This window comes from Dipodomys spectabilis, unplaced genomic scaffold, assembly GCF_019054845.1.
Source record: "Dipodomys spectabilis isolate Male_0828 unplaced genomic scaffold, ASM1905484v1 ptg000053l, whole genome shotgun sequence".
Lineage (NCBI taxonomy): Eukaryota > Metazoa > Chordata > Mammalia > Rodentia > Heteromyidae > Dipodomys > Dipodomys spectabilis.
This window is the reverse complement of record NW_024870730.1, coordinates 14,475,011-14,502,952: the sequence shown is the minus strand read 5'-3', so window position 1 is coordinate 14,502,952 and position 27,942 is coordinate 14,475,011. Positions and strand designations below refer to the sequence as shown.

General features: G+C 42.3%; 1 protein-coding gene and 1 non-coding gene across 2 annotated transcripts; one reads left to right on the top strand and one right to left on the bottom strand.

Moving 5' to 3' along the window:
* Nucleotides 1–1,250: 1,250 nt before the first annotated feature.
* Slc35a1 (solute carrier family 35 member A1) lies at nt 1,251–27,886 on the top strand. The gene is made up of 8 exons (XM_042679604.1): nt 1,251–1,385; nt 6,304–6,481; nt 15,404–15,563; nt 15,800–15,952; nt 21,537–21,603; nt 22,789–22,965; nt 23,601–23,735; nt 26,974–27,886. The coding sequence occupies exons 1-8, from the start codon at nt 1,370–1,372 to the stop codon at nt 27,099–27,101; spliced, it is 1,014 nt and encodes a 337-aa protein (XP_042535538.1). The 5' UTR covers nt 1,251–1,369; the 3' UTR covers nt 27,102–27,886.
* Nucleotides 13,499–13,562, bottom strand: Trnaa-ugc. Its single transcript has one exon. It is a non-coding gene; the product is annotated as a tRNA-Ala (tRNA).
* Nucleotides 27,887–27,942: the final 56 nt, after the last annotated feature.

Below are 27,942 nucleotides of genomic sequence, written 5' to 3'. Positions count from 1 at the left end.
CTTTAAAAATGGGCGGGCTACAAAGGAGGAAGCAACAATGCTTGATAAGAAATGTACTCATTACCTTGCTCATGTGATTGTAACCCCTCCGTACAGTATTTTCACAATAAAAAAACATTTTAAAAAATGGGCAGGCTTACAAGGGTCATAATGGGGGAAAAAACCAGCTTCATGAGGATAACAATTATGGTTAACTGAAGTTGAGACCATAACGATATTCCAAACTGGGAAGGAATGAACTGTACAAAGTAAACAGGAAGTGTTTGATAGAACATTTAAATCTTTCCATTTCAGGTACATATAGGATTTTCCCGTTTAACTGTGCGCGCCAGTACATTTACAGTCGGGAGCTGAATGAACTCGGCCAGCGGGGACTGCCCTGCGGGAGGGGGGAGCGGCAGGAGGGCGCGTCCCACCGGGCGGGACGCACAGGATCTGTTCTCCAACGAGAGAGAAATCAGTGTCCCGTGCAGCCGGGCTGTGAAGGACCAGAGCACTCGCTGGAGTCCCAGCACCGAAAGAACAACAGAAAAAAGAAATCCCTACGGCGCCTCCCGCAAGCCCCTCTCGCTGTCAATAAAGTGCTCGAGAGCTTTCCCGGAATGGGGACGGATAGCCCTCCATGCACGTTTAAGGACGTGCCCCCCCTCCCCCCCGGGAGCGGGGTACACCTGTCACCCTCAAAAGACCACGTCGGGGCACCGTGCCGCACGGCGGTGGGCGCTGCTGGCCATCTCAGCTGATGCATGCCTTTATAGCCTTCTAAACGAGTGCGCACGGCTCAAACAGCACGCCGTTTCCTCGCACTGGGTCGGCAGCGGCGTTAGCATGCTCCCGGGCGATCGAGAATTTCCCTCTTCTTGACTGGCTAGACAGCTCTAACCAGAGACCCTGCGGACCACAGAGACCCGTGCACGGGACCGACCAGCGTGCAGTATGAATCACAATCGGAGGTGGCAATGGCCGACGTAGAAGATGAAGGTGGGCGACGTCCCGGCCTCCGAGGCTGGGACACGGTGAGCGCCGCCCACCCCGGCTAAGTCCGTGAGCCAGGTGTAGCCTGGGACTACAATTCCCAGAAGGCCACGCTCGCCTCCGGGGACTGGGCCTCTTCAGAGGCGCTGTGCGGGGCCGCGCCTCGCACCACGGTTGGCTCAGCTGTAGTGGTGTCCGCCGCGAGGCCTCGGCCAGCGCCCCAGCGCACCTGGCGTTAGTGCTGGGCCGGCCGAGGCCGGAGGCCTGCGGGCGGCGGCGGGCCGCTCTAGGCCAGGCGCTGTCGTCTCTATGACCTCGGAGGCCGTCCGCAGTGTCCCGCGGGGGCGCGCGCACCGGGCGCGCGCCTCAGTTCCGCGCGGGGCTGTGGAGCACCATGGCCGCCCCGAGAGGTGCGTGCGGGTCCGAGGGGGGTTGCAGGGGAGCAGAGGGGGCCGCCGCAGCCCGTATTCCCTGCTCGGTGGTGGAGGAGCTCTGCGTTCGCGGGGCCCGGGCCGGCGGGGGCGCCGGGCGCAGCTGGGCGCCTGGCTGCCGGCGGGGCAGCGGCTTCCAGCCGCGGCGGGTCTGGTGCGGGGCCCGGCCGGGGCCGGGGTGCGGGATGCGGGCGCGGTGGGGGGCGGGCAGGCCTCGCGTGCCGGCTCGGGTTCTGGCGGGCCGCGGCTGCGGCGGTCCCGGGTGGGACCTGCATCCTCCAGTCCGGGTCCCGATCGCTCCCCGGGCCCTTCGCGCCGCCACGGGCCGCGCGGGGAGGTCGAGGCTCCACGGCGGCCGCCGGTGTCTCGGGGCGTGGAGACATCCCCGGAGCCCTGCTAGCCGAAGGCGCTGGGTGCTGGGGGTGAAGGGGTCGGGGCGGCCACCGCCATCGCCACCCCGGGAAGGCTCCGTCCACAGTGCTCCCGGGGACGGACTGACGGCTCGGGGACGCAGGACGCGGCGCGTGGGTCTCCCTGGCGGGGTTTGTGCAAGTTGGGACCCCGCCGCATTGTTGTCCTGTAGAGTGGTAGCTGGGAGACGGTGCGATGGGTTGGGAGACACCGGATCTTTCTCCACCCTTTGGTCAAACAGCACTTGGCTTCACTTCTGAATAAACGTTGACAAATACGTAACGACTATCTTTATTTGTATGGCATGGGTGCCAAATGTGTTTTCTTGTTCAGGAGTCTCCATTCACCATCTGCCGCCGTCCAGGAGCGATGTCTGTAGTCACCCATGCATTGTGCATGCCCCCATTTCAAGGAAAGACAGCTTTGCCACCCAAGAAGTGACACAATACAGAATTGTTTTGGTAACTAACGTAGAATGGGGATAAGCAAGACTAATATGATGAGAGAGCGCTCAGATCCTTACCCGAAAGAGTTGCAACGATGTACAGATTGAGGTTTGCTGCCAGTACTAGTTTTGTGTCTTGGTTGTGTTACAAGGTTTATGTGGGTGTTGCCAGTGTGTACTCTTAAGATTAGTTTCCCTTGCTTCCTGCTTTTTACAGAGGATTTATCTGGGACTTCCTGAATGTCCCAAAATTTCAGGTATTACAAGCAATGACTCATAAAATGAAACTGAAAAACAATTGTGTAACTCCAGACTGTGTCTTGGGGCGAAATTTCCCATGCAGACACTTTTGGGACCCTGTGAAATTGGGGTCCACAGGAAGGTCCCCCGCCGGGTTCTAGGCTAGGTTTATAGTAGCTGGTTTGGGCATAATTTGAATTTTACATTCCATGTTGTGTGTGTATGGAGGGGGGATGGGGAGGGTATTTGAACTCAGGACCTAGGCGTTGACCCTGAGCTTCTTTTGCTCAAGGCTAGCGTTCTACCACTTGAGCCACAGCTCCACTTCGGTTTTTGGGGGGGCGGGTAGGTAGGGGTAATTTATTGGGGCTACGAGTCCCACAGAGTTTTCTGTAGGGTCTGGCTTTGAATTGTGATCCTCTGATTTCGGCATCCTACATATCTAGGATTCAGGCATGAGCCATTGGCTCTGGCCCAGTTGACTTACTATAGTTTATAAATCAAATAAGTTGAGACTACTGAAATCATTGAAATTTCATGCTGGGAAATTTGTGAATGGAGTAAAGAAACATTCTGATCTAGTAGTAAACTGAAATGTCAATATAAATCATGATTAAAAATTTCATTTTTGTCACATGCCGGTCAGTAGCTCTTGCCTTTACCCGAGCTATTCAAGAGACTGTGATCTGAGAATCAACATGTGCATGAAAGTCTGTGAAGCTCTTATCTCCAATTAATCACCATAAAGCCAGAAGTGGAGCTGTGGCTCAAGTTGTAGAGCACTAGCCTTGAGCAAAAGCACAGAGAGCAAAAAACTAAGGGACAGTGCCCAGACACTGAGTTCAGCCCCAGAACTGGCATACATATACACCCACACTTACACACACCCACTCACACAGTTATTTTTACAAGTGGAAATGTTTCTAAAAATGATATTCCATACCAAAGTCCTACATTTTTACAAGTAGCTAAATTTGGTAACTTATCTATTGTGATTAATTATTTTTTTTTGTTTTTTGTCAGTCGTGAGGCCTGAACTCTGGGCCTGGGCGCTGTCCCTCAGCTCTTCAGCTCAAGGCTAGCTCTCTATCACTTGAGCCATAGCACCATTGCTGGCCTTTTCTGCTTACATGGTGCTGAGGAATCGAACCCAGGGCTTCATGCATGCAAAGCAAAGCACTCTACCACTGAGCCATGTTCCCAGCCCTGTGATTAATATTTTCAAGATGATATTTCCATGTAATTACTATGCAAGTACTTTTCAAAGTTGATAACTAAGTCAGAGTTTGTTTGTAGGTATAAATACTGCATTTAGTGTTTAACACTCATGGTGTGTTTTCAGAGCCAGCAAACTATATATGGGCCAGAATAAAGTAGATTTGAATTTGCAGTCCTAAGTACTGTTATTTATAAAAAAAAAGATAATCTAGTACATGGCTGCACAAACGTTCTGTAAAGTGCTGATGGTCTCTATAGCTATTCAGTGTTGCAATTATAGGAACAATGTATCCAAAACACTTAGAGACAAATGAATGAGAGGCTATGTGTAACTGTTACTTATGGACTAGTCCCACCTTCATGTGTCATTAAAGGTTGCCTAACATTTAACAGTTTAGAAAAGAGAAACCTGAGCTCACATGAAAACAAGGCCATATGAAAACAAGGACAGTGTATTTTGCCCACCAGGTCTAGGGAAGTGCATTCCAGAAGAGATTACTGCTGTCTTTGTTTACACTTTCCCCTTGTGTATGAAGAAAACATTGTAGTGATCTTCATTTCCTTTTACAGAAACATTAATTTTGCACTTCTTGGGCTTTTTTTTTTTTTTTTGGGTCCAGTCCTGTGGCCTGAACTCTGGGCCTGAGTGCTGTCCCTCAGCTCTTCAGCTCAAGGCTAGTGCTCTACCACTTGAGCACAGCACTACTTCTGGCTTTTTTCTTTTTGCTTATGTGGTGCTCAGGAATCGAACCCAGGGCCTCAGGCATGCAAGGCAAGCCCTCTACCACTGAGCCACCTTCCCAGCCCAAGGGCTTTTTTTTTTTTTTGCAAAGTAAGTTTGAGGAGTTTCAGGCTCTAATTCTATCCTACCATATTATTTTCTAGTTAAGATCTGATTTCATTTCAGAGACTGGTCTGTAATCTACAAATTGAATTCATTCAGGGGAAGATATTTGTATGAATACCTGTTTTGTTGTTAAGCTCTTAAATTAACTTATTTCCTGTGAAAGCTCTCTTTAAATTGTGCTTCCAAAGCATGAACAGAAGCATGTTCAGCACAGATGGTAGATCCAGCAGCCACCTGGACTCTCTCCAGGTTCATGGACTCTTAATCTTAGTTTGCTAAGTATGATCCACTCTCCATTGCAGCCCATTATTTATTTATTCAGTACAAAGGTAGGAACTCAGCACCTTGTGCTCACTCAGCTTACTTGCCCTACTTTGGCACTCTACCACTTGAGTCATGCCTCCAGCCTAGATTTTTGCTGGTTATTTTGGAGTTGGAGTCTCTGAGACTTTTCTGTCTGGGCTGGCTTATCTTGATGTAGATTACAGCTAGGATTATAGGTCTCTAGTTCCTGCCCCTATTGTTTTGTTTTGTTCTGTTTGGCCTATGAAGTAAGAATGGTTTTTTTTTTTTTTTTATAGGTGAACATTTGCAATTAATTTGATGACAGAATACTAATTGAACACATGTAATAAAAAAACCTCCTTAATTCCATTCTTATTAGTGGATGTGTATTAGAAAGAATTGTACTTATAATTTATAGAAACGCGGAAATTTGTTTTCTTGTAACACAAATGCTCTTTATGATATCCTTAATTTTGCCTTGAAAAGATACTATAGTTCAGGCCTTGGGTGAAGGAAAGAAACTTGATTCCAGGACTTGCGGTTTTACACAAGGTGTTGGACTGGCTCTGCCGCTCTCTGGCTGCCACTCATACACGCTTGCGGGCAGTTTTAAATTGACTGTCAGTAAGTTCTCTATTTCCTGCATTTCCTCTATTTCCTGCATTTATAGAGCTTTATTCTTAATATTCTTTGTGTTATGAATTATTAATGCGGTGAAATACGATGTGATGCAACTTGGTTTTGATAAAGTTCTGAATTGAATCCTATGTTTTTGTCTGCTTAAGACATCATTGGACTAGATCTCAGGGTAGCCTTAAATTTGAGATCATCCTGCCCCAGACTTCCAAGTAACTGGGATGGTAGGCATGTGCCACCATGCCCATCTGACATCCTCCCCGCCCCCCTTTTTGTGAGTCTGAGGATTGAATATAGTGCCTTGCATGTGTCAACTAAACATTCCACAACTGAGCTATACCCCAAGTGCTGATTTATTTCTTATTTGGAGATGGTCTTGCAAGGCTGCCCAGGCTGGCCTTGAACTCAGAGTTGGGGTTATAGGTGTGCACCACAATGGCTCTATCCCTACTTTATCACTCGATTATTCCTTTTGTTTTCTTTCTACTGTCTTTACATTTCACCCTGCTTTCATACTTTCCTTTTACAAGTTTGTAATTATAAAGTTAATTAAAACATGTTAGAGATGGCATCTTATACTAGAGTTAGTATGTACATAACTTTGCAGTCTCTGCTTAACTTGTAGTGATTTGAAGTCAACTGGGTTTTGTGATCATGTAGTTGAAAAGTATTGTTTTGAAATAGAATTTTAATGGTTATAGGTTAAAAACAAAACATTTTGCACTGGAAATAAGAAAGCACTTGGAGCTGTAAGTAGATTTGTTTTATCAACATGGTATCCCCCAAGTCATGTTTTTATTTCATGTGTTTTCCAGAAAATGTCGGTCTGCTCTTCAAGTTATACTGCTTGGCCGTGATGACCCTGGTGGCGGCAGCGTATACCGTGGCTTTGAGATACACCAGGACCACAGCCGAGGATCTCTACTTTGCCACCACAGCCGTGTGTATCACAGAAGTTATAAAGTTACTGCTAAGTGTTGGACTTTTAGCTAAGTAAGTCAAAATGTCTTAGTTTTCTACTTAGTGAAGGCATTTTCTTGAATAGAAAACTAGCTGTAACACCTTATGTATTTGGTGGTTCTACAGAAGTGTTTCTCAGCTAGGGGATGTTTTCCATTGTTACCACCTGGGAGATGGCACTGGCTTCGAGGGGCCGAGACCAGCGGTGCTGTCCTGGTACAGCCTCCATTGTACACAATTCCCCCCACCCCCCTCCGGTGCCAGTGCTGCTGAGGTTGAAATCTGCACTAGGGCAGTGCAGACAAACTGTCCTCCACAGACCAAGTGTAGCTTAGTGTAGCTTGCTGCCAGCCTCTCATTGCTTATGAAGCCAAAACTATTACTATTTGACTCATAATAGAAAATATCTGCTGACCTCTGTTTTAGAGAGGTATAATAAATGTTTTGTGAGTAATTGCTATACAAACTGCTAGGCACTATGCTAAATGCTTTTCCTGGGTTTCCTCGTTTAGTCTCTCAATACTTTTTTTTTTTTTGGGTCCAGTCATGGGGCCTGAACTCTGGGCCTGGGCGCTGTCCTTCAGCTCTTCAGCTCAAGGCTAGTACCACTTGAGCCACAGCACCACTTCCGGCTTTTTTCTTTTTGCTTATGTGGTGCTGAGGAATCGAACCCAGGGCCTCAGGCATGCAAGGCAAGTGCTCTACCACTGAGCCACCTTCCCAGCCCCTAGTCTCTCAATATTTTTGAGGCATGTACTACCCTTAGCCCCTCCTACCAGTGCTGTGTGCAGTCACGGCTCCATGTGTGTTGCTGTTGTGTGTGTGGTGCCAGGGCTGTGGAGCAGTGCCATCATATAAGACATGTTGAAAGACAGGGCTAAAACTAGGGCTGTGCAGTGATCTAATTTTAATTCACTCACCGTGATCGTGATTCTGGCTTCACGTACTTTCCTAAGCTCTTTCAATTTTAGTTTCTTCATCTTTTTCAATGGAGAGAAAGACATTGGTGGTGAGATTTTAGGAGCATCTTGTTAGTAAATGACTAGGGAGAATGTTTCTAAGAAGGGGCTTAACTGATGCCATTAGAGCAGGTGAGAATTGCTGCAGGCTTGGGTGTGTATAGGTAAGAGCATGACACCATAAGTGTAGGCCTTACGTATCAGTAGACAAATTACACATCAGCATTAGCAAACCCCGTCCACAAACCCTGAGGGATTTCTGTGTGACAGTGAATTATGTGCATGACACACACAGAACTGTGTGACGGTGAAGACCAAGTTCAGCATTCCGGTTTTCCACAATGTTGCCATTCAGCACCATTCTTTGACTAGACTGATGAACTTTGAGAAAACAGAGTTCCCAAGGAAGGCCATACAAAACAAGTGACTACAGCCATAACATTAAACATTTGAAGAAGAGTAAGAAATACTATACACCAACCACTTCCAAGCACAAAAACCAAACCAAACCCAAAATCTACATGACTAGCTTAAATTTGGCTTCACCAATTTTATATACTGTCTATACAATAGGTACATGCAGTGTAATATAAATAGATGATGTATACCATAAAATGAACGCTTTAAAGGGGTTTTATATATGTAAATAGCCATATGAACATGCACATACATGCACACACACACACACACACACACACACACACACACACCTTATTATCAAACATTAAATTCAAAAAGCATTCCCAAAATCAGCACCAGAAGGCACTCAAATACAAAGCACTGTCCATTGTTTCTTGTAGCACAGGCAAGGACAGACCCCAGGGGTCTGAACAGTGTTTGTGAGCTCTGACTACGACCATCACTAGTTATTTTTAAGCTAGGATCCCACTTCCTGCTTAGCTGCATGCCTGTGTTGCACTCTGTGTAATTTCACACTTCCTCTTGTTGCTAGGGTCATGGGTTCATCTCCACTTCCAGCTTCCCTCTATGGAGAACCGCGTCTCCTAGACATTTCTGCCTCAGCTGGCCTGGCACTCTGATCCTCCCAATCGCAGCCTTTTGTGTAGCTTGGGGTAAGAGGCGCTCCCTCTGTACCCTGCTGTAGATTGAAATAGGGTCTCATGAATTTACTTGATTGGGCTGCCCTCCAACTTTGATCCCCCTATTGTTGGCCTCTTATGTAGATAGGATTATAGGTGTGAGCCACGGGAGCCTGACTGGGAAAAACTTTGAACTTCTTTCACCCATTCTTTCCTTTGAGATAGAGAACTGTCACTTTATATAGAGTTGATAGAAATATTATCCTAGAGCGTCAACTTCATTTGAACTATGCAAAGGTTAACTTCACTGTAGACTGGTCATTTGGGCTGTTGATTTAGTTTGGTTTTACAGTAACGCCTTTTGTTTTGTAATGTTTAGTCTTGGTTGATCATTAAAGGAATTTTACAGATTGTTAGAGGAATTTTATATCACTTTTTATTCTAAGGGATGGAGGATAGGAATTTCTCAGCATTCTATAATTCAGTTCTACTTAGAGAAATGTTACAACCAAAGAATCTGTGCTTCTAACATCTTCAGCACATAGTCATGCTAAGGGTATTTCAAGATACTGTTAGCAAGATGTAATGGGGTTGTAGAATTCATTTAGCAAATATTTATCAAGGTTCATACTGTGATACAAGAAACATAGTTCCAAGCCAAAAAGATATAGTTCTGCCCTTGTGGAATCTAGAATCTACTTGAAAATTATTTTTTTTTTGGTTGGGTGCAGGGCTTGAACTCTGGGCCTGGGCTCTGTCCCTCAGCTCTTCAGCTCAAGGTTAGTGCTCTATCACTTGAGCCACAGCGCCACTTCCAGTTTTCTGAGTGGTTTACTAGAGATGAGAGTCTCTTGGACTTTCTTGCCCCGGCTGGTTTTGAACCACGATCCTCAGATCTTTACCTCCTGAGTAACAAGGATTAGAGGCATGAGCTAGCAGTGCCTGGCTGAAAATTAAATTTTACAATAAACAAATAATAAACTGAACTTGCTATGAAGGCAAAACAGGGGAGCTATCAAGAGGCAGACAAGAGGGCCTCCATTTGGACTGGAAAGTTTCTCTGAGGAAACTGCACTTCAGTTGAGACCCGAAGACTGGGTAAACAGAGCAAAGGGGCAAGCAACCACTGAAATGAGGAAACATCTTGATTTTTATTTATATTTTAATTTTTTAGTTTTATTTTTTCTTTTCGGTGTCAATAGTGGTGCTTGAACTCAGGGCCTCACACTCTTGGTTGGATTTTTTTGTGTTAGTCCTGGGGCTTGAACTCAGGATTTGGGTGCTGTCCCTGAGCTTTTGGCTAAAGGCCAGTGATCTACCACTTAAGCCACAGCTCCACTTCTATAAAATTCTTGATTCTTAAGCAGTGTCAGTATTTCCTGAGTTCTGTGAGAGAACAATGGTGCTAAAATAACCAGGAAGGTCAATAAGATGTCAAGAGTAATTCTCTGGGAAAGTAGGCATAATGGCTCATGCATGTAATCCTAGCTACTGAAGAGGCTGAGATTTGGAGGATTGAAAATTGAGGCTAGCCCAGATAAAGGTTGTGAGACCCAATTCCTGAGGGTGGTGGTGTGTGCCTGTCACCCCAGCTAGATGAGAGGCTGAGATCAGGAGGATCAGGCTCCAGGTAAGCCTGGCAAAGCAGTTTGCAAGATTTCCATTTCAGCAGGAAAAGCTGCTGTCATGGTGTATGCCTTTGACATCCCAACTGAGGAAGTATGACATTGGAGAATAGTGCTCCAGACTGGCCGGAGCAAAAAGTGAGACCTTCGCTCAAAAATAACCAGAGCATGGGCTGGGAAGGTGGCTCAGTGGTAGAGTGCTTGCCTTGCATGCATGAGGCCCTGGGTTCGATTCCTCAGCACCACATATGCAAAAAGAAAAAAAAAGCCGGAAGTGGCGCTGTGGCTCAAGTGGTAGAGCACTAGCCTTGAACTGAAGAGCTGAGGGACAGTGCCCAGGCCCTGAGTTTAGGCCCCATGACCGGACCCCCCCCCAAAAAAAAAATAGCCAGAGCACAAAGGGCTAGAGGATGGAATAAGCAATAGAGTGCCTGCTTAGCAAGCTCAAGGCCCTGAGTTCAAATCCCAGTAACACACACACACACACACACACACACACACACACACACACACACACACACACACACGTAATCTTACAGAGCTGCTGAAGTTTTTGGATTTGATCTGAAGTGCATTAGAAATCATTAAATGTTTGAGGCCAAGGATGAACATGACAGCCTACTTTGCTTTAAAGATGCACGGTGCCCCACTAAGGAACACAGATTGAGAAGTGCAGAGGAGTGTCAGAGCCGGAAGAAGGGAAACGTACTAGAGGCAAGTGAAGATGGCCCAGCACTAGAGCAGAGGAAATGAAGGAGCTAGCGGATGAGAGTCAGGCTCCGGAGGTGCAGTCCCTGGGGCGTGGTGATGGGTTGGGATATGTGGTGAGATCTCATATTTAGAGAATGTACGTTTTCTGAAGTCATCACCAGCGTGGAATTAGTGAATACAGAGCCACTGCTTCTAGGGGAAATACAGAATTAGAGCCTCTCACATTATTATTATTATTATTATTATTTTGTCGGTCGTGGGGCTTGAACTTGGCCTGGGCCCTGTCCCTCAGTTCTTCAGCTTAAGGTGCGCACTCTACCACTTGAGCCACTGCACCACTTCCGGTTTTCTGGTGGTTTATTGGAGATAAGAGTCTCACGGACTTTCCTGCCCAGGCTGGCTTTGAACTGCGATCCTCAATTCTCAGCCTCCTGAGGAGCTAGGATCACAGGCGTGAGCCGCCAGCAATTTTTTTTTTTTATATACTAACAGATTTAGGTTTCTGTTTAAAGAGGTTTTATTTTACAGTATAGTTGGGTTCTTAAATGTTCCTAAAGGCCCATGTGTGAAGGTGTGGTCCCCAGCCTGGCCCTGTGGGGAGATGATGGATGTTTAGGAGGTGGGTGTAGTGGAGGGGTCTTTGAGGACATGCCTGCAGAGGTTCTCTGCTCCTGGTTTCGTCTCTGCTCTCTGGATACCAGGGGGTGGTTTTGCTTTCCCATATGTCCCCACTGTTTTGATAGCTTTGTGCCTCTATCTTTCCTTTTCCTATGTCCTTGATGTTGTTTAATAGCAAAGCTATTGTCTCCAGAGTGTCTCTCAAATTGCGTTTCTTGAAATTTTGCATGTGACTCAATTGAAGGGTTTTTTTTGTTTGTTAAAAATATCACAAAAGCCGGGCGCTGGTGGCTCACGCCTGTAATCCTAGCTACTCAGGAGGCTGAGATCTGAGGATCACGGTTCAAAGCCAGCCCCGGCAGGAAAGACTGTGAGACTCCTATCTCCAATAAACCACCAGAAAACCGGAAGTGGCGCTGTAGCTCAAGTGGTAGAGCGCTCGCCTTGAGCTGAAGAGCTGAGGGACAGTGCCCAGGCCCAGAGTTCAAGCCCCACGACCGACAAAAAAAAAAAAAAAAAAAATCACAAAAATAATGTCTCCAGTTAAACATATCCTGATGCACATGGTATCTATTTCTCCTGTTTTTGTTGATTCAACATGGACTATGAATTTCTTTTTGCAATTGCCAGTAACAAAGTTACTTCTTCTTTTTTTTTTGTAATTAACAGGTGTCTTGTAGAGAGATAGTTTGAGACTTGGTAAATATCTTTTTTCTCATTCCACTTTCAAAGGCTACTGCCCATTAATGTTGCCAGTGCTAAGTTCTGGATTTCTCATTCCCTGTATACTTCCCTATTAATGGAGATTGTTCTCAAGAGAGTTTCACCCTACCCTGTGGACTCATGGATTCTTTTACTGTTTGGGTTAGGACTCAGTATTATCATTAATGTGGATGCTCAAACCGCCCCGGAGGTGACAATGGGATCGCCCGCAAGCTTCCCTGCTTCAAGTCATCCTAGGCTGATACGTACTTTTCTTGTCCCAGCAGGACTATTTTTTTTCCCATAGATCCTTTCTTTCTCTTTTTTGCAGTATCCTCGCTTTAGACCCACTCAGCAGACAGAGCTGGGCGTATATTCACATTATACACACACACCTATCTATATGGCTTTCTCTGCGTGTGTACAGCAGTGAGGTCTCTGTTGGTCCCCACAGCTCCTGTCCAGCACTGCTGGGTTTTCTAAACTCCCCCAAATCACCTTTGTTCCTTTTTCCACCCAGGATAAGCCTGGCTTCTGTTATCCTTATGATACTTAGTTCCGGAATCTGAAAATATACAATAAGTAATTTCAGAATTTCAGACATATGCCTGTGAAAACAACGCACCTGTACCCGAGCTGCAGCAGTGTGAAGGTCTTCCTTTAGTTTTAGGGAATACAGTAAAGATACTATTTTAGAATGCGTAGGTTATTTCTTTTTCCTTTTCCGTATAATTGTGTTATGCATTTAAATGGCATATAATTTCGTTTTCCTTTTCAGTGTAATTGTGTTAAATATTTAAATCATGATTGATCAATTGGATTTCTGTTCATGCTTAACTTTAGGATCTTGCCATTCTTCATTTTACTTGTAATTCCCCAACGTTTGGGGATGTGAAAATTATACTTACTTCAATCTTAAGTTGGAACTGCAAGAAAAAGGTGGGAGAAGGAAGTAGTGGATGGCTACTTTGATAAATAGGGTTCACGAGGTATAACTGGCAATTTTTAGTTATGTTCAATGCCCTGAGAAATACCGGGCACACACTGCCTTTGTTACACGTACATGCTCCATGATGGTGCACAGCAGTCTGAGCCATTTTTTCCTGAAAGCTGCATAGTACACCACACTGGACATTTGGGTAATTTACCATGTTCTGCTACTACAAATCAAGGAAGTAGTGATGATCTTAGTACATACACTGAGGTGCGCCTGTGTCATTATGGGAGTTCCTGTGTAAGCTGAAAAAGAAAACAGTCAGCTCTGTTTTTTTTGTTTGTTTTTTTGACCAGTGGGGTCTGAACTCTGGGCCTGGGCGCTGTCCCTCAGTTCTTCAGCTCAAGGCTAGCTCTCTACCACTTGAGCCACAGTGCCACTTCCAGGTTTTTCTGCTTATGTGGTGCTGGGAATCGAACCCAGGGCCTCGTGCATGCAAGGCAAGCACTCTACCACTGAGCCACCTTCCCAGCCCTCTGCTTTGGAGGGTAGATGAACAGTGATGTTCAAAAGCTCTATGTGAAGAAGGTGATTTTTCTTTTTGTAGAGAATGCCCAGCTTTGTAGCCTAGGCATGCCTTACTCTTAACTTCTATCTCTGCTGGGATTACAGGTTTGTACCACCATGCCTGGCACTCAGTAAGGTGATTTTTTTTCTGATAATTTTAACTTCCCAGTTTCTAAACTGTACTTTAAAATAAAACTGTATTTTTCACAAACAATTTTTTTCATAAAACTAAATTCCCAGGAAAATTGCTTGTAAGCTGTATGCTAACAAATGACACTTATTAACATAGAGCAGATTCCATTCTGCATTTGCTCACAATTAATGCCTTAGAACAAAGTCAACTTTTTATTGTTTGCTGTTCACATTAACCTAGCAGGATGTGTAAATGTTCATACACTTTGGGTGTGCTTTAGTGATAAATCACATTAAGATCAGAGAAGATGCTTCTATTTCATAGCATTATCTAGAATAGCTAATGTGGCTGTAAAATACCATGGTTACAGATTTTTCCAGCCCTGTTTATTTCTGCTGTTGTTTACATTTCATTACCTCTTCATGCATACTATGATGGGTTCAGGGTCTTGGGGAATAAGTAAAAATTCATGTCTTGTGTGATGGGTATTATTCTCTTCAAATTGATGCCACTATTCTTTTTTCATATCTAGTCCCTCAGCCTCCCACAGTTGGTTTTTGTGCAGGTCCTAGGGCTCAAACTCAGGGTCTAGGTGTTGTCCTTGATTTTTTTTTTTGCTCAAGGCTAGCACTCTACTTCTTGAGCCACAGTGCCACATCCAGTTTTCTGAGTGGTTAATTGGAGATAAGAGTCTCATGGACTTTCCTGCCCTGGCTGGCTTTGAACTGCAATCCTCAGATCTCAGCCTCCCGAGTAGCTAGGATTACAGGTATGAGCCACTGGCACCCGGCTTTTGTTTTTCTTTTTCTTTTTAAATAGTAATGATTGAGCTCAGGGCCTTGTGCTTGGGTGGGCAAGCACTCTATCCTTTGAACCATGCTCCCAAAATCTTTCATTTCAGAGGAAGGATTCTGCTTTATCTTTGTGTGGCTGGCCTCAGTCTTCATCTTCCGTCTCTGTCTCCCAAGTCGCTGAGACTACAAGTGTGTACCACCATGGCTGTTAAAGGATTAATATAGGCAATATCTACCAGCACTGTCTTCTGATAAGTATACTACTAAAACAGTTCTTGGAGCTTGGATCAGATAGTGGTAGCTCTGTATCAATAACTGATTTTTCTTTTCTTTTTTTGCTGTATTTTCTAAATAGAAATTTTAACTTTTTAAATGAGAACGCATTAACTAAAACTAGTTGGACATTGTTTTTAGAAGTCTGCTAAACTATAGCATGGGTGTAACAACATAGCTATACTGTGTATGAAGGATTCTCAATAAAAGAATACTCTTTGGGCAGGGAAGGTAGTTCAGTGGTAGAGCGCTTGCCTTGCATGACTGAGGCCCTGGGTTCAATTCCTCAGCACCACATAAGCAAAAAGAAAAAAGCTGGAAGTGGCGCTGTGGCTCAAGTGGTAGAGCGCTAGCCTTGAGCTGAAGAGCTGAGGGACAGCGCCCACGCCCAGAGTTCAGGCCCCACGACCAGACCCCCCCCCCAAAAAAAAAAAATTTTTTTAAAAATTTTATTGTAAAGGTGCTGCACAGAGGGGTTACAGTTACACGAGTAAGGCAATGAGTACCTTTCTTGTTGACCATTGTTACTCCTTCATTTTTCTCCCACTATTCCTTCCTTCCCTCCCTTCTCCCCTTCCCATGTCTTTTTGTTTCCAAAGAGAAACTGGTAGTTTTGGTCGATTCAAGGCCTCGTTAAGTGAGCACGTCTTGGGAAGTCCCAAGGAGCTGATGAAGTTGAGCGTGCCATCTCTGGTGTATGCGGTGCAGAACAACATGGCCTTCCTGGCGCTCAGTAATCTGGATGCAGCCGTGTATCAGGTGAGCGGATGATGATAAGCAGCAGCTCTGACTTTTAGACACGATTTTTGTGGCGAACGGACTTTAATCTATTGTGTTATCCAGTATTTTTTTTCTCAATTTTATTAAGGATATCTGAAATAATATCAGAGACTATATGAGTATACTAATTCAAGGTATTTCTAGGTGATATACCAATTGAAAATAATATCATATCAGAGACTACATGAGTATACTAATTCAAGGTGTGTTTCTAGGTGACATACCAATTGAAAATTCCCTGTACTGCTTTATGTACTGTGTTGATGTTGAACCGGACACTCAGCAAATTACAGTGGATTTCAGTTTTTATGTTGTGTGGTGGAGTCACACTAGTTCAGTGGAAGCCAGTGCAAGCTACAAAAGTTGTGGTAAGAAAATGCATACAGTAAGTAAAATAGGAAACATCTCGTATACACTTTAGCCTTGTACAATTCAGCCACACTGCTGAATATGGCATGATTACTTTAATTTAATGATGTGATGAATAGGGATAATGATACTTAACCATTGTCTGTTTCTTGGAGAATGTTACAATATATTAGAGATGGAAGGTACCCTACTCATAGTGTATTTTACCTTGTTTGAGGGATAACAAAAAGAATTTCAGCCAGTTGAAGTAACTTATCTGGGGATAGTAACTTTGAAACTGTGCATGGTGTGTATGTTCAGAACTTTTAGCTAGCTTCTCAGAAACAATGGATTAGGATTATTTCATCTAATTTTCATTCATCCTTAACTCACAGTCTGTGGCACACATTCTTGCTGTCAGGCAATAGGGGAGAAGTGTTTTGATCATTGTTAATAAAAGTAGGAGCTAGTGGCTCATGCCTGTAATCCTAGGTACTAGGAGGCTAAGAACTGGAAACTTACTGCTTAAAGAAATCTAGGCAGAAAATTCCTTAAGACTCTATCTCCAAAATCACCTGCAAAAAGCTGGACTAGAAGTCTGGTTTAAGTAGTAGAGGCTAGCCAGGTAAGCAAGCTGAGCAAGTGTGAGACTCCAGTACTGACAAGTTCAAACTCCAGTACTGACAAAAACCTCTCTCCCCACAAACCCCTTACATGAAGACATCAAGATTAAATATTAAGGTACATATATTTTCTTTTTAATACAGTATGCTTCAGTTATTTCCCTTAGGAGAAGTAGGAAGTAGAATTTGTTAATGATTTTCTGGAGGTCAGGTTTCCCTCCATACTGAACACTCTCCTCAACTTTTAACAAATGGACCATCGTTCTTGAATAGAAGGCAGCTGGGAAAGTGCACAGAGAACTTGTACAAGTAGAAAGTCTCTTCTTCTTCTTCTTCTTCTTTTTTTGAAGGTCTGTTCTTTTTAATCAGCTATTCTCTAGCTTGGTAGAGAAGAAATGTCAGAAAATGTGTTGAGACTGAGTTCTTGCTCTCACATGATGCCAAGGCATCCTTATATTATTGGTGACACTTCAAGATATCAAATAGGCAATGCATAGTTAACTCAGTTATAGAACTTCAGAGAAATAACTTGAGAACGCAAATGTGTTAAATATGAGCTCCAATACCTCACCCTTAGAAAAGTCCAGGAAACAATTTGTGAAAAGCTGTTAGCTTCAGCAGTGAGCACGGGCAGAGTGCCTCTCATTACTTCGCTTTTATCAGAATAGTGTGAATCCTCACTTAGTCCATTGTGAATGAGGATGTCATGGTCCAACTCTTCCCAGGGTCTACCCTCCCTCCCCCCAGCACCATTTTAAATACTACTATACTTCATGTGGTGTGGTTTCTAGACAGAAACTTGCCAGATCCTCTCTTGTAGATGCTTTGTCATTACTCCTCTATGTCCTGAAACTTCACAATGTTTCCAGATGTTCCCTGAGTTTGCTAGTGTGGGTTATAACTTTCTTGATACTAGAGAACTATTAAATCAGCTTAAGATTATTTGTGGGACAGAAGAGTATCAATTTTATAACTGACTGTGGTGCATAAATACAGTTTGTCTCAAATGTTGTGCACAGTGGATTTGTGGATTTATTCTAAACAATTTTTTTTTTTGGTCAGTTGTGGGGCTTGAATTCTGGGCCTGGGTGCTATCCCTCAGCTCTTCAGCTCAAGGCTAACACTCTACCATTTGAGCCACAGGGCCACTTGCAGTTTTCTGAGTGGTTTATTGGAGATAAGAGTCTCATGGACTTTCCTCCCTGGCTGGCTTTGAACTGCAATCCTCAGATCTCAGCTTCCTGAGTAGCTAGGATTACAGGCATGAGCCACCGGACACCCGGCTTCTAAACAGAATGTAAGATGCATTTGTATTTATGAAGTTCATCTGACTAGTTTTGGTCCATTGCTTCGCCTCTGGAGTTCTTATCCATCCTTAGGTTTGCTATAAATATTATGCTTTCTAGAGTAGAATGCATAATGTCTTCTTAGTTTTCAGTTCTGTGGTTATACCACTTAGATTCTTTCCCTAGCTCTTTATTGTTGTTTTGAATGAGGTCTTGTTATAGTCTAGATTGTCTTCAAATTCACTGTGTAGCCCAGGCTTGCCTCAAACCTTGGATCATCCTGTCTCAGTTTCCCAGGTGCTGTGATTATAGGCATGCACCACTATGCCTGACTTGAGTTTTTTTTTCTTACTACAACATTATCTCTCAATGGTTTTTATGGGTCAGGTATTTGGTAGTGCCTCAGCTACATGGTTCAGGCTTAACAAGCATTTCTCTGTATGAACATTCACTGTATTTTTAATACTACAAAGGGTAAATTTTTAGTGAGCTCAAAGTTCTCATGTATAAAGAACAACCTGGGCCTTTCTCACTCAATTTTGTCTCAATCCCATTTGGATGTATTTGCTTTTCCTTTCTTTTTTTTTTTTTGTCAATCATGGGGCTTGAACTCTGGGCCTGGGCACTCTCCCTCAGCTCTTTAGCTCAAGGCTAGTGCTCTACCAGTTGAGCCACAGTGCCACTTCCAGTTTTCTGGTTTTTCTGAGTGGTTTATTGGAGATAAGAGTCTCATGGAGTTTACTTTCCTGCAATCCTCAGATCTTAGCCTCCTGAATAGCTAGGATTACAGGCTGAGCCACCAGCGCCTGGCTCTCCTTTTCTCTTGGTGTGGTTGGAGTAAACTCTTGCTGAAGTGTGATGACATCACGGTGGTGTTGGGAAGAGAATGCTTTCAGAAGCCATGTGCTGAGAGGGATCAATGCCTTTCCTGCAGGAGTCGCTCTGTCCCCTGGGGAGCAGGCGCTTAGAAAGCTGTGCCATCTCTATGACATCTCTGCACCTGCAACTCCCATCTCCATTACTCCATGGGAATCCTTTCTGTAAGGAAGTGTGGTGTGTTCTACCCTTAGGGAAAGCCAGCTTGTTTTCCACTGATGACTATTAAGCTTAAGTTCTTCATGTCATCAGTAAGATTTGCGCTCAAGGAGCCATGACAGCTGCAGCCACTCACTTCCTCTAGCATCATATTCAAAGTGCTCTTTCATTGCCTCTTTTTAAAAATGGAAACTTGATTTGTGTAATTCTGTATCCCTGCTGTCTACTTCAAGACTCTTTCCTTGAAGAGTAAATACTTTCAAAAGCTTTCTTTAATATTTTATGTTTTTGCAAGGTTTCACTTACTCTTTCGTTGGTTACTCTTTTGTTAGTATTAAAAAAGTCTTCCTAGTTACATTCTTCTGGTGATCTGCAAGTCCTTTTGTTCCTTTAATCAGAATTCAGAAAAGATGCTCTTATGCATCATGTTTTTTTTGTTGTTAGTCACGAGGCCTGAATTTAGGACATGGGTGCTGTCCGAAGCTCTTATGCTTAAGGATAGTGGTCTACCACTTTGAGCCACTGTGCTACTTTCAGCTTTTGAGTGGTTAATTGAAGTTTACAGTCTCAGGGGGACTCTTCTGCCTGGGATGACTTTGATCCAAATCCTCAGATCCCAGCCTCCCAAGGAGCTAGGATTATAGGCTGGAGGCACCAGTGCCCAACTCATGTTTACTTTTTTTTTTTTTTTTTGTCATGGGGCTTGAACTCTGGTGAGCCACAGGGTCACTTCCGGTTTTCTGGTGGCTTATTGGAGATAGGAGTCTCACAGACTTTCCTGCCCAGGCTGGCTTTGAACTGTGATCCTCAGATCTCAGCCTCCTGAGTAGCTAGGATTACAGGCGTGAGCCACCAGCACCTGGCTATGTTTACTTCTTTTTAATGATGATTTGTCTTCTCTTTCTTTCTGTATTGGGTTTGAGCTCTGTCTCTTACTTGCTAGTCAAGCATTCTACCTTCCCAGTCCCAGCCCTCATGTTCATTTGTGTTCTTTTGAAGTCTTCACCAGAACCTCATTTTCAGAACCTCTTATATCAATCTTCTCACCAGCCATGGAATTCTACCTTGAAGTTTAATTTTTTTTCCTTTGTAGTATTGGGGTTTAAACTCAGGGCCTTTCACTTGCTAAGCAAATTTTCTATGATGTGAGCATGACTCCAGTCCATTTTACATTGGTTATTTTTGAGGTAGGGTCTTGCTTTATGCCTGGGCCAGCCTAGGCTGTGGTCTTTTTGTCTGGGGATGGCGCATTGGCTTAGCCATTGTGCTTCCCCAATAACCGGAATAACAGGTAGCCACCACCTGTCCAGCTATTGACTTTTATGTCAGGACGGCCTCAAACCTCAATCCTCTGATCTGTGCCTCTTGAGTTGTTAAGATTATAGGGTTGAGCTTGATGTGCTCAGGATTGACACTCATGTTCTTCAACTGTGCTGTGTAGCAGCTATTCATGCCAACATGTCTGTTGTTCTTCCAAAATTTCCATCATGTCCATGTCACCATTCAGCAGTTTCTGTCACTAGTCTAAACATGACAGGAACGCAAGTATTGATTAAACTCTATTTTTAGCAGATGTTAGATGAAATTGTTTCATAATTTGTGTCTGGAAAACATCCACATTAATCAATTTAGTCTATGGTGTAGCAACAGCTCTCTACTTTTATTCTACATCAAAAACAACTGGAAAGTTACTTAAAATTGAGTGCTGGGCTCATCCCCATAGTTTATAATTCAGTAGGTTTGGGGTAGGGCCCGACAATTTCCCTTTCTAATGAATTTCCGGGTGATGCTGCTGCTGGTCCAGGGATACTTTGAGAGCCATTGGTCTACAATGTCTTCTGTTTCTCATCATATAAACATTTTAGATCAAGCTTTCTTCTCAGCTACTTGCTCTCCTTACATTAGGCTTATTTATTTTGAACAAGATATATGCATCCTTATTACAGTAGTGAGACTCATCCCTTTAATTTCACTGATGTTGAGAGAGTATCTGTCTTTATCTCTTAGGAAAGATAGATCTACAGAGTTAGTTCAGGGAAGAAAGGAATTAAGGTTGAAGCAGTAGGTGGGGACTGATGACATGTATCTCTTGGCACTGTCTCACATACAGTATTGTGTTTATGAATGTTTATCAGCCTTCTATCCATGAAGCCATTTAAGAACCAGGATTGTGTGTCATCACCTTCTTTATTATTACAATTACTATTACTCATTATATGGCAGTGATTCTGGTACACAGAAGATATACTATAAATATTTGGTCAAAACTCAATGAAGTGGTCAGAATTCAATGAAGCTAGCACTTATCCTATAGGTGATAGGGAATAAACAAGCTAAATCATTATCATGGATCATGGAAATCCAATTAGGGCAGTGACAGAAATGAAAAGCAGCGGGCCAACTATGCAAAACTGTGTGCTAGTGGTACTTATTGGTATTAGGATGTAGGAGGTGAATATGTTACATTACTCATATCCTATGTCTGTGATGGAAAGGACACTCTTAAGTGCTCTGGTTAATTTCTAGATTGGTCTTTTTATTTGGTTTTCATATTCTATAGAATAGTTGTGTTTGACATGAAATATGTTATAGTAGAACTATAACACATTTTTTCAATTGCCTAGTCTATTACTAAAATCAACTAAAAATTAATATTGCAGGTGGAACAGAATCCACTGCTAGGGTTTGGTGCCATAGCTATTGCTGTGCTGTGCTCAGGATTTGCAGGTAAGTCAGGAAAGCATTCTGTTATCCTGTTACCATATTGGTTTTAGATACTTTTCTAGTAAATTATGGCCCCGTTTGACTCAGTTCATACCTCAATCCTGATTTAACTTAGTTACCACCGAGTAAACTTGTCATTCTTGACCATTCCAAGAACACAAAAGTAAATAGAAAAAAAAGCATCTGAAAATGTAGCAAATTAGCCTTCAGAAAGATCAAGTACCTATTTTTCTGGAATTCAAGTTATCCTTAAGTGAACCTCTGCTGCTATAGTGGTTAATAGTACAGCTCCATTTCTATTTTGTTCTGTAGCTTCAATTCTTCTTAGTAGACTAGGAACTAGGGAATAGTAAAGAAGTGGATGAAGTTATATCTTGAAGATGTAACACAGAAGAGTAGCAGCCAAAAGGGGGAGAGAGAGAGAGCATAAAATGACTAATATCAGCAAACAAGGCCTTTGATTACATGTATAGCAACAATTAGTTCTCTAATCAGTCAAATAAAATGCAAATATTTCCAGGTGTGGTGGTGCAATAATCCTAGCTATTTAGGAATTAGAGGTTACTTTCTTAGTATGGCTCAAGAAGTAGGTGTAAAAAATGTGTTAGGAGAACAGGCAGGATTTGGAAATAAAATATTGCCTGTTTCGTTGGAAAGGAGAAACCTGAATTTGGGAAAGTATTCCCATGGTGTACCCCTTAGGAACTCTCAACTTCAGAAAAATGCACATACAATATTATTACCTAGTTAGAAATCCATAGGGCCTTCTGGAAAGGAAAATGGCTACATTTAGCGGATTTTATTTAAACTTGGCATACTGAAGACTTTTGGAGGTGATTTGTCAGTTAGAATTCATTACCCGGCAGATATTACAGGGATATTATCGGAAAATTCTTACAGTAGTTTTTCAAGTGACCAAAGCATCTCCTTCAGGGGTAAACTGTCTTACAATAATTTAACCACCCTTTGTCATTGTAGCTTATAATGTTCCCTCTTAGGCATGAATCTGTATGAGTGCTATAAAAAAGCAAATTGTAATGCTCAAGATGGCATGTCATGACCTGAATAGAAAATGTTTGTGTAACTAATGATTAGATTTGCTCCCCAAATCACACTTTATACACTTCTACTACGTGGAAGACATTTTAAATGAATTCATAATATATTTATGTTATACTCTTCTTTCAGGAGTATATTTTGAAAAGGTTTTAAAGAGTTCAGACACATCCCTTTGGGTGAGAAACATTCAGATGTATCTATCTGGGATTGTTGTGACCTTAGCTGGTGCCTACTTGTCAGATGGAGCTGAAATTAAACACAAAGGATTTTTCTATGGTTACACATACTATGTCTGGTTTGTCATTTGTAAGTATCCAGGAATTAACATTTTGAGTAGATCCTTTATTTTTTTTAAGAAGCTGGATGTGTTTTAAACCTGTATTGTATTTTGAAATTATTCCTTTGATACTGTGAATAAGTTTAAAAATGTAATTTTGGTTTTATTGACTTTTGTGGGATAGCTATCCCAAAGCAATTTTGCCTTCACAATCAAAAGAATGTAATGTGTTAGCAATAACTGTATAAGCTCACAGCCCACAAAATCCCTTGGGCATCTGAGGACCTACAACTCAGTTTTAGCAGACTTTCAGAAACTTGTTTGTAAAGAAAAGTTTTCCTCTTCCTAGGTTAATTAGTGTGGCATCTCTGGGGATAAGAATTACTTGTTAGGGCTGGGAAGGTGGCTCAGTGGTAGAGCGCTTGCCTTGCATACATGAGGCCCTGGGTTCGATTCCTTAGCACCACATAAGCAAAAAGAAAAAAGTCGGAAGTGGCGCTGTGGCTCAAGTGGTAGAGTGCTAGCCTTGAGCTGAAGAGCTGAGGGACAGCGCCCAGGCCCAGAGTTCAGGCCCCACGACTGTACCTCCCCCCCCCCCCCGCCAAAAAAGAATTACCTGTTAAACAATGTCTCATTTATTTTCATATTATTTCTCTATCCCAAGTTCTTGCAAGTGTTGGTGGCCTCTATACCTCTGTGGTGGTCAAGTACACAGACAACATCATGAAAGGCTTTTCTGCGGCCGCAGCCATTGTCCTTTCTACCATTGCTTCAGTGATACTGTTTGGACTACAGATAAGTATGTCTTAGTTTGTGATGAATCCACTGTTTCACATGGGAACACTATCACTTCCATGATTTATTTCACCTCATGGTAGAAGTGGCAGCTGGTCACAGCATTAAGAGAAATTCTACTTTTATAAGAGGTAAACAGGAAAAGAATTCTACTTTTGTTACCACAATTTATTCTACAAGTGCAGCAGTTTGTGGTTGTAGAATGAGAACAGTCCTGCTGCTGCTGACATGGTATATGTGAACTTAGGCCTCACTGTTCCCGAGGTGTTAAGACACAGGAAAACAGCTGGCCCTTAGCTTCTGCAGGTTCTGCATCCATGCACTCAACCAACCAGTTGGAAAATGTTGAGGAACAATCTGCATCTGTACTAAATGTGTACATACTTTCCTTCTTGTTGATATTCTCTAAAGTCTAGAATAAAGTACATAGTATTTATATTGTATTGGGTATTATACGTAACCTTTGAACAATTTGTATAGGAGGATGTGTGTGAGTTATGTGGGTTTGGAGCCTGGGAGGGTGTCTGAGCCAGTTCATGGAGCCAGTTCAGACAGAGTGGGTAGAACATGATTAGGTACTCAGAATCAGACAAGAACTTGAGGAAGTGATTACTTTCAGAATTGAACTAATCAGGCTTATTTCGAGGAAAGAAGAAATTCTCAACTCTCACCTTCCTCTTTTGAACTTCAAAATTTGTTTTAAAAATGCAACCCAATGCTAGGTGTTGGTGGCTCATGCCTGTATTTGTACCTACTCTGGAGGCTGAGATCTGAGTACTGCAGTTCAAAGCCAGCCCAGGCAGGCAATCCATGAGACTCTTACCTCACAGTTAAGCACCAAAAGCTGTGAATCGAGTGGTAGAACATTATCCTTGAGCATAAAGGCCTTTTGAACTTACTGAATTCAAGCCCCAGGACGGACACACAGTCACACATACACACCCAAATGTAGACTTTTATAATGATATACTTATTCATTTAATAACTAATTAAAAATTCATTATAACCTTGCATTCTGGCACCCTTCTGCTATGCTAGCCCTAATATAATTTTCCCTAGCTTTCACACTTGGCATAAAGTTGGGTTTTAAATTATTTTAGCAACAATAAACGGTGATTTCAAACTATGCAACAGTCCTTTTCTTCCTATTCTTTTCTTTTAGCAAAAGAACATGAGTTTGTTGCAAAACAACTTACAAAACTGATGTTATAAGTTCAAATTTTGCTTGTACCATTTATTTGAAGCCATAGTGAAGTTACATAGCTTAGAGTGTCTTAACTGTGCAGCATTAACAAAATCACCTGTCCCCTAGGGTCGTCGGATGACCGGCTTAGAATAGGCCCATTACATAAGGAAACTGGTCAAGACCAACCACTTACCAGATTAGTGCTGGGTATTTGTGGGCCTTCCTTTAGTTGCAGTTCTTACCTGATCTGAGTGTTTTTTGTTGTTGTTTTGCTTTTGGTTGTAGGGCTTGAACTCAGGGCTTGGGTACTGTCTCTGAGCTTTTTCACTCATGTCTAGTACGTTACCACTTGAAGCCATAGTGCTACTTCGGTTTTCTGGTGGTTAACTGGAGGTGAGTTTCATAGACTTTCCTGCACAGCTGGCTCTGAACCACAGTCCTCAGATGGTAGCTTCCTGAGTAGCTAGATTACAGGCCTGATTGAACTTTTAAATTTCAGTTCTTATCAGTCCTTATGTTATAATCCTTATGTCTTTCCTCCTGAGGAAAATTTGTTAACAGTGTAAAATGTTTTGGGTCAATGTTGTCTTCACAATCTATTTAATGTAAAACACCTACTTTTCTTAAAGCTGGTATTTTCTAGTTGGGGGTGAACTGTATAGCCATTTATAAGTGTTGCCACTTTGTGCTCTATGTAGAATATGCTTCAGTTTTTCTTAGAATGTAGTTTTGATGTTAAGCACTTATTTATATGTCTATATGTCTAGATGAGCCTAGCTGTAATTCAGTTTCAGGATTAAGATTTTTTTTTTAAAAGGTAAATCTGTCAAGAAATGTAATGTTATATGGTAAATCACTATCTGATCTACTCAGAAATTTTCAGTGGTTTGGATTACTGGTCACAATACATTTTACTTAATCATCTTTAAAAATTTTTTGGCAGTACTAGGGCTTGAACTTGGGACCTCATGCTTGCTCGGCAGGTACACTACCACTTAAACCAAACTTCTAGCCCTTTCTGCTCAGGTTATTTTTGAGATAGGGCCTCACACTCCTACCCAGGCCAGTCTAGATAGATTGTAAACCTTCTATGTACATTTTCTTCCATAGCTAGGAAGACAGCTATGCACCACCATGCCCAGCTTCCTGTTCAGATCTGGTTGATTTTTGCCTAGGTTGCCCTTGACCTTTGAGCCTCCCAATCTTCAAATCTCCAGAGCAGCTGGTATTATAGGTGTGAGCAGCAGCGCGAGCATCTGGCTAAACTGTCTTCCAAACTTCTACAAATTTTTGGTACCATGGAAAAGCCAAACTACTGTACCTTCTATTTGTATATTTCTATTCTATCTTGTATATCTATTTCTGTATTACATATAGTATATATGATATAAATCACATAGGATTATATCTATATATTCTTTGGTTCAAGAACTGGGGGAGAGCAAAGGAAGGGGTAAAAATGTCCAAAAAAAGAAATTGCTCATTACATGCCTTATTAAATGGTAACCTCTCTCTGTATATCACCTTAATAAAATTATTTTTTTAAAGAATACCCACACAGAAGACACTTAGAAAAAACAAGAGTAACCTCCGAATAATCAATTTTTACATCTGAAAGAGTGGTCCAAGACAGGGGTAATTATCAACTTGAAAAGTTATGTATGATAACTCATCATACCTTTTTTTTTTTTTTTGCCAGTACTGGGGCTTGATCTCAGGGCCTGGGCACTCTTCCTGAGATTCATTTGCTCAAGGTTAGAACTCTATCACTTGAGCCACAGCGTCACTTCTGGCTTTTTCTGTTTATGTGGTACTGAGGAATCAAACCCAGGGCTTCATGCATGCTAGCCAAGCACTAAGCCACATTCCTAGCCCCAATCATACCTTTTTGATTTTACCAGACTAATTTTCTTAAAATGTTACCAGCATAAAACAGAATACTTGTTTTCTCCTATGACCTAATAGTGTAACCCCACAATTAAAATTAAAAAAATTTAAATTGATGATTGTTAGTCATAAAGGCACAAATACAGGCTAAACTTCTTTTTCTTTTCAGCGCTCACCTTTGCTCTGGGAGCCCTTCTTGTGTGTATTTCCATATATCTCTATGGATTACCCAGACAAGATACTACATCCATTCAACAAGGAGAAACAGCTTCAAAAGAGAGAATCATTGGTGTGTGATTTGAGCCTTACAAGATTCATATTATGACTGAACTGTTTGCATTGAACTAGAGCCTTAAGTCAATCCCAGAAGGTAGGTTAAAGAGCAACAACAATCAGTGAACTGTATGGCATTGAATTAATAAGAAAGCTGTATACAGGAAATGCTAATACAGAGATTTAATGTGAGCTGCTTGGACCAATCTGAACTGTTTTACAATGAAGGAATTTAATTACTGTATATATACATATATTGTGTACATAGAAAATGTAGAAATATTTAAAATCATGTGATGCTACAATATCTGAGTAACAAGGTGTGGGACAGTGTATAAGGGTTAAAGTGCCAAAGCCATTTCTGTCCTAACTGTTCTCTTGTTCAGGTATTGGGGAGATGGACAACCCCTCCTTGTTCTTTGATTCATGTACAGCAGTTACCCCAGCAACAATTAAGCTCTTTCTTAGAAAAGAGGCAGAGACAGGACAGGCTAGTTCAGACACATACTGTGTTTAACTTCTGAAACTGAATCTGTCTCCTAACTCGGTGATTTCTAGGTGGTGACTGAACTGAGAACTCCTTTAGTGCTGTATTTATTTGTACTGTTTTTTCTCTGGTTCATGTTCCTTTACTGTAGATGATATTCTTTTCACAAAATTTTCTAATGTCACTTTTCTACTTTTTTAAAAAATATAAAATATAGTTAATTGTTGGGCTTTCAATAATTTATTAAATTTGTGATTAAAAAATCTTTCTATAATATTAATTGGGAAAATTCAGCAATAAACCTTATTTATCAGTTCTGTTTTTTTTTTTTAAATTTTGGTTCTGTGTGTACAATTGTGTAAAATAAGGCTGTTTTCA

Coding starts and splice junctions, on each gene's coding strand:
- Slc35a1 (XM_042679604.1), top strand. Junction 15,953..21,536: donor TGCAAGCTACAAAAGTTGTG/GTAAGAAAATGC, acceptor TTAATATTGCAG/GTGGAACAGAATCCACTGCT. Junction 22,966..23,600: donor CTATGTCTGGTTTGTCATTT/GTAAGTATCCAG, acceptor CTCTATCCCAAG/TTCTTGCAAGTGTTGGTGGC.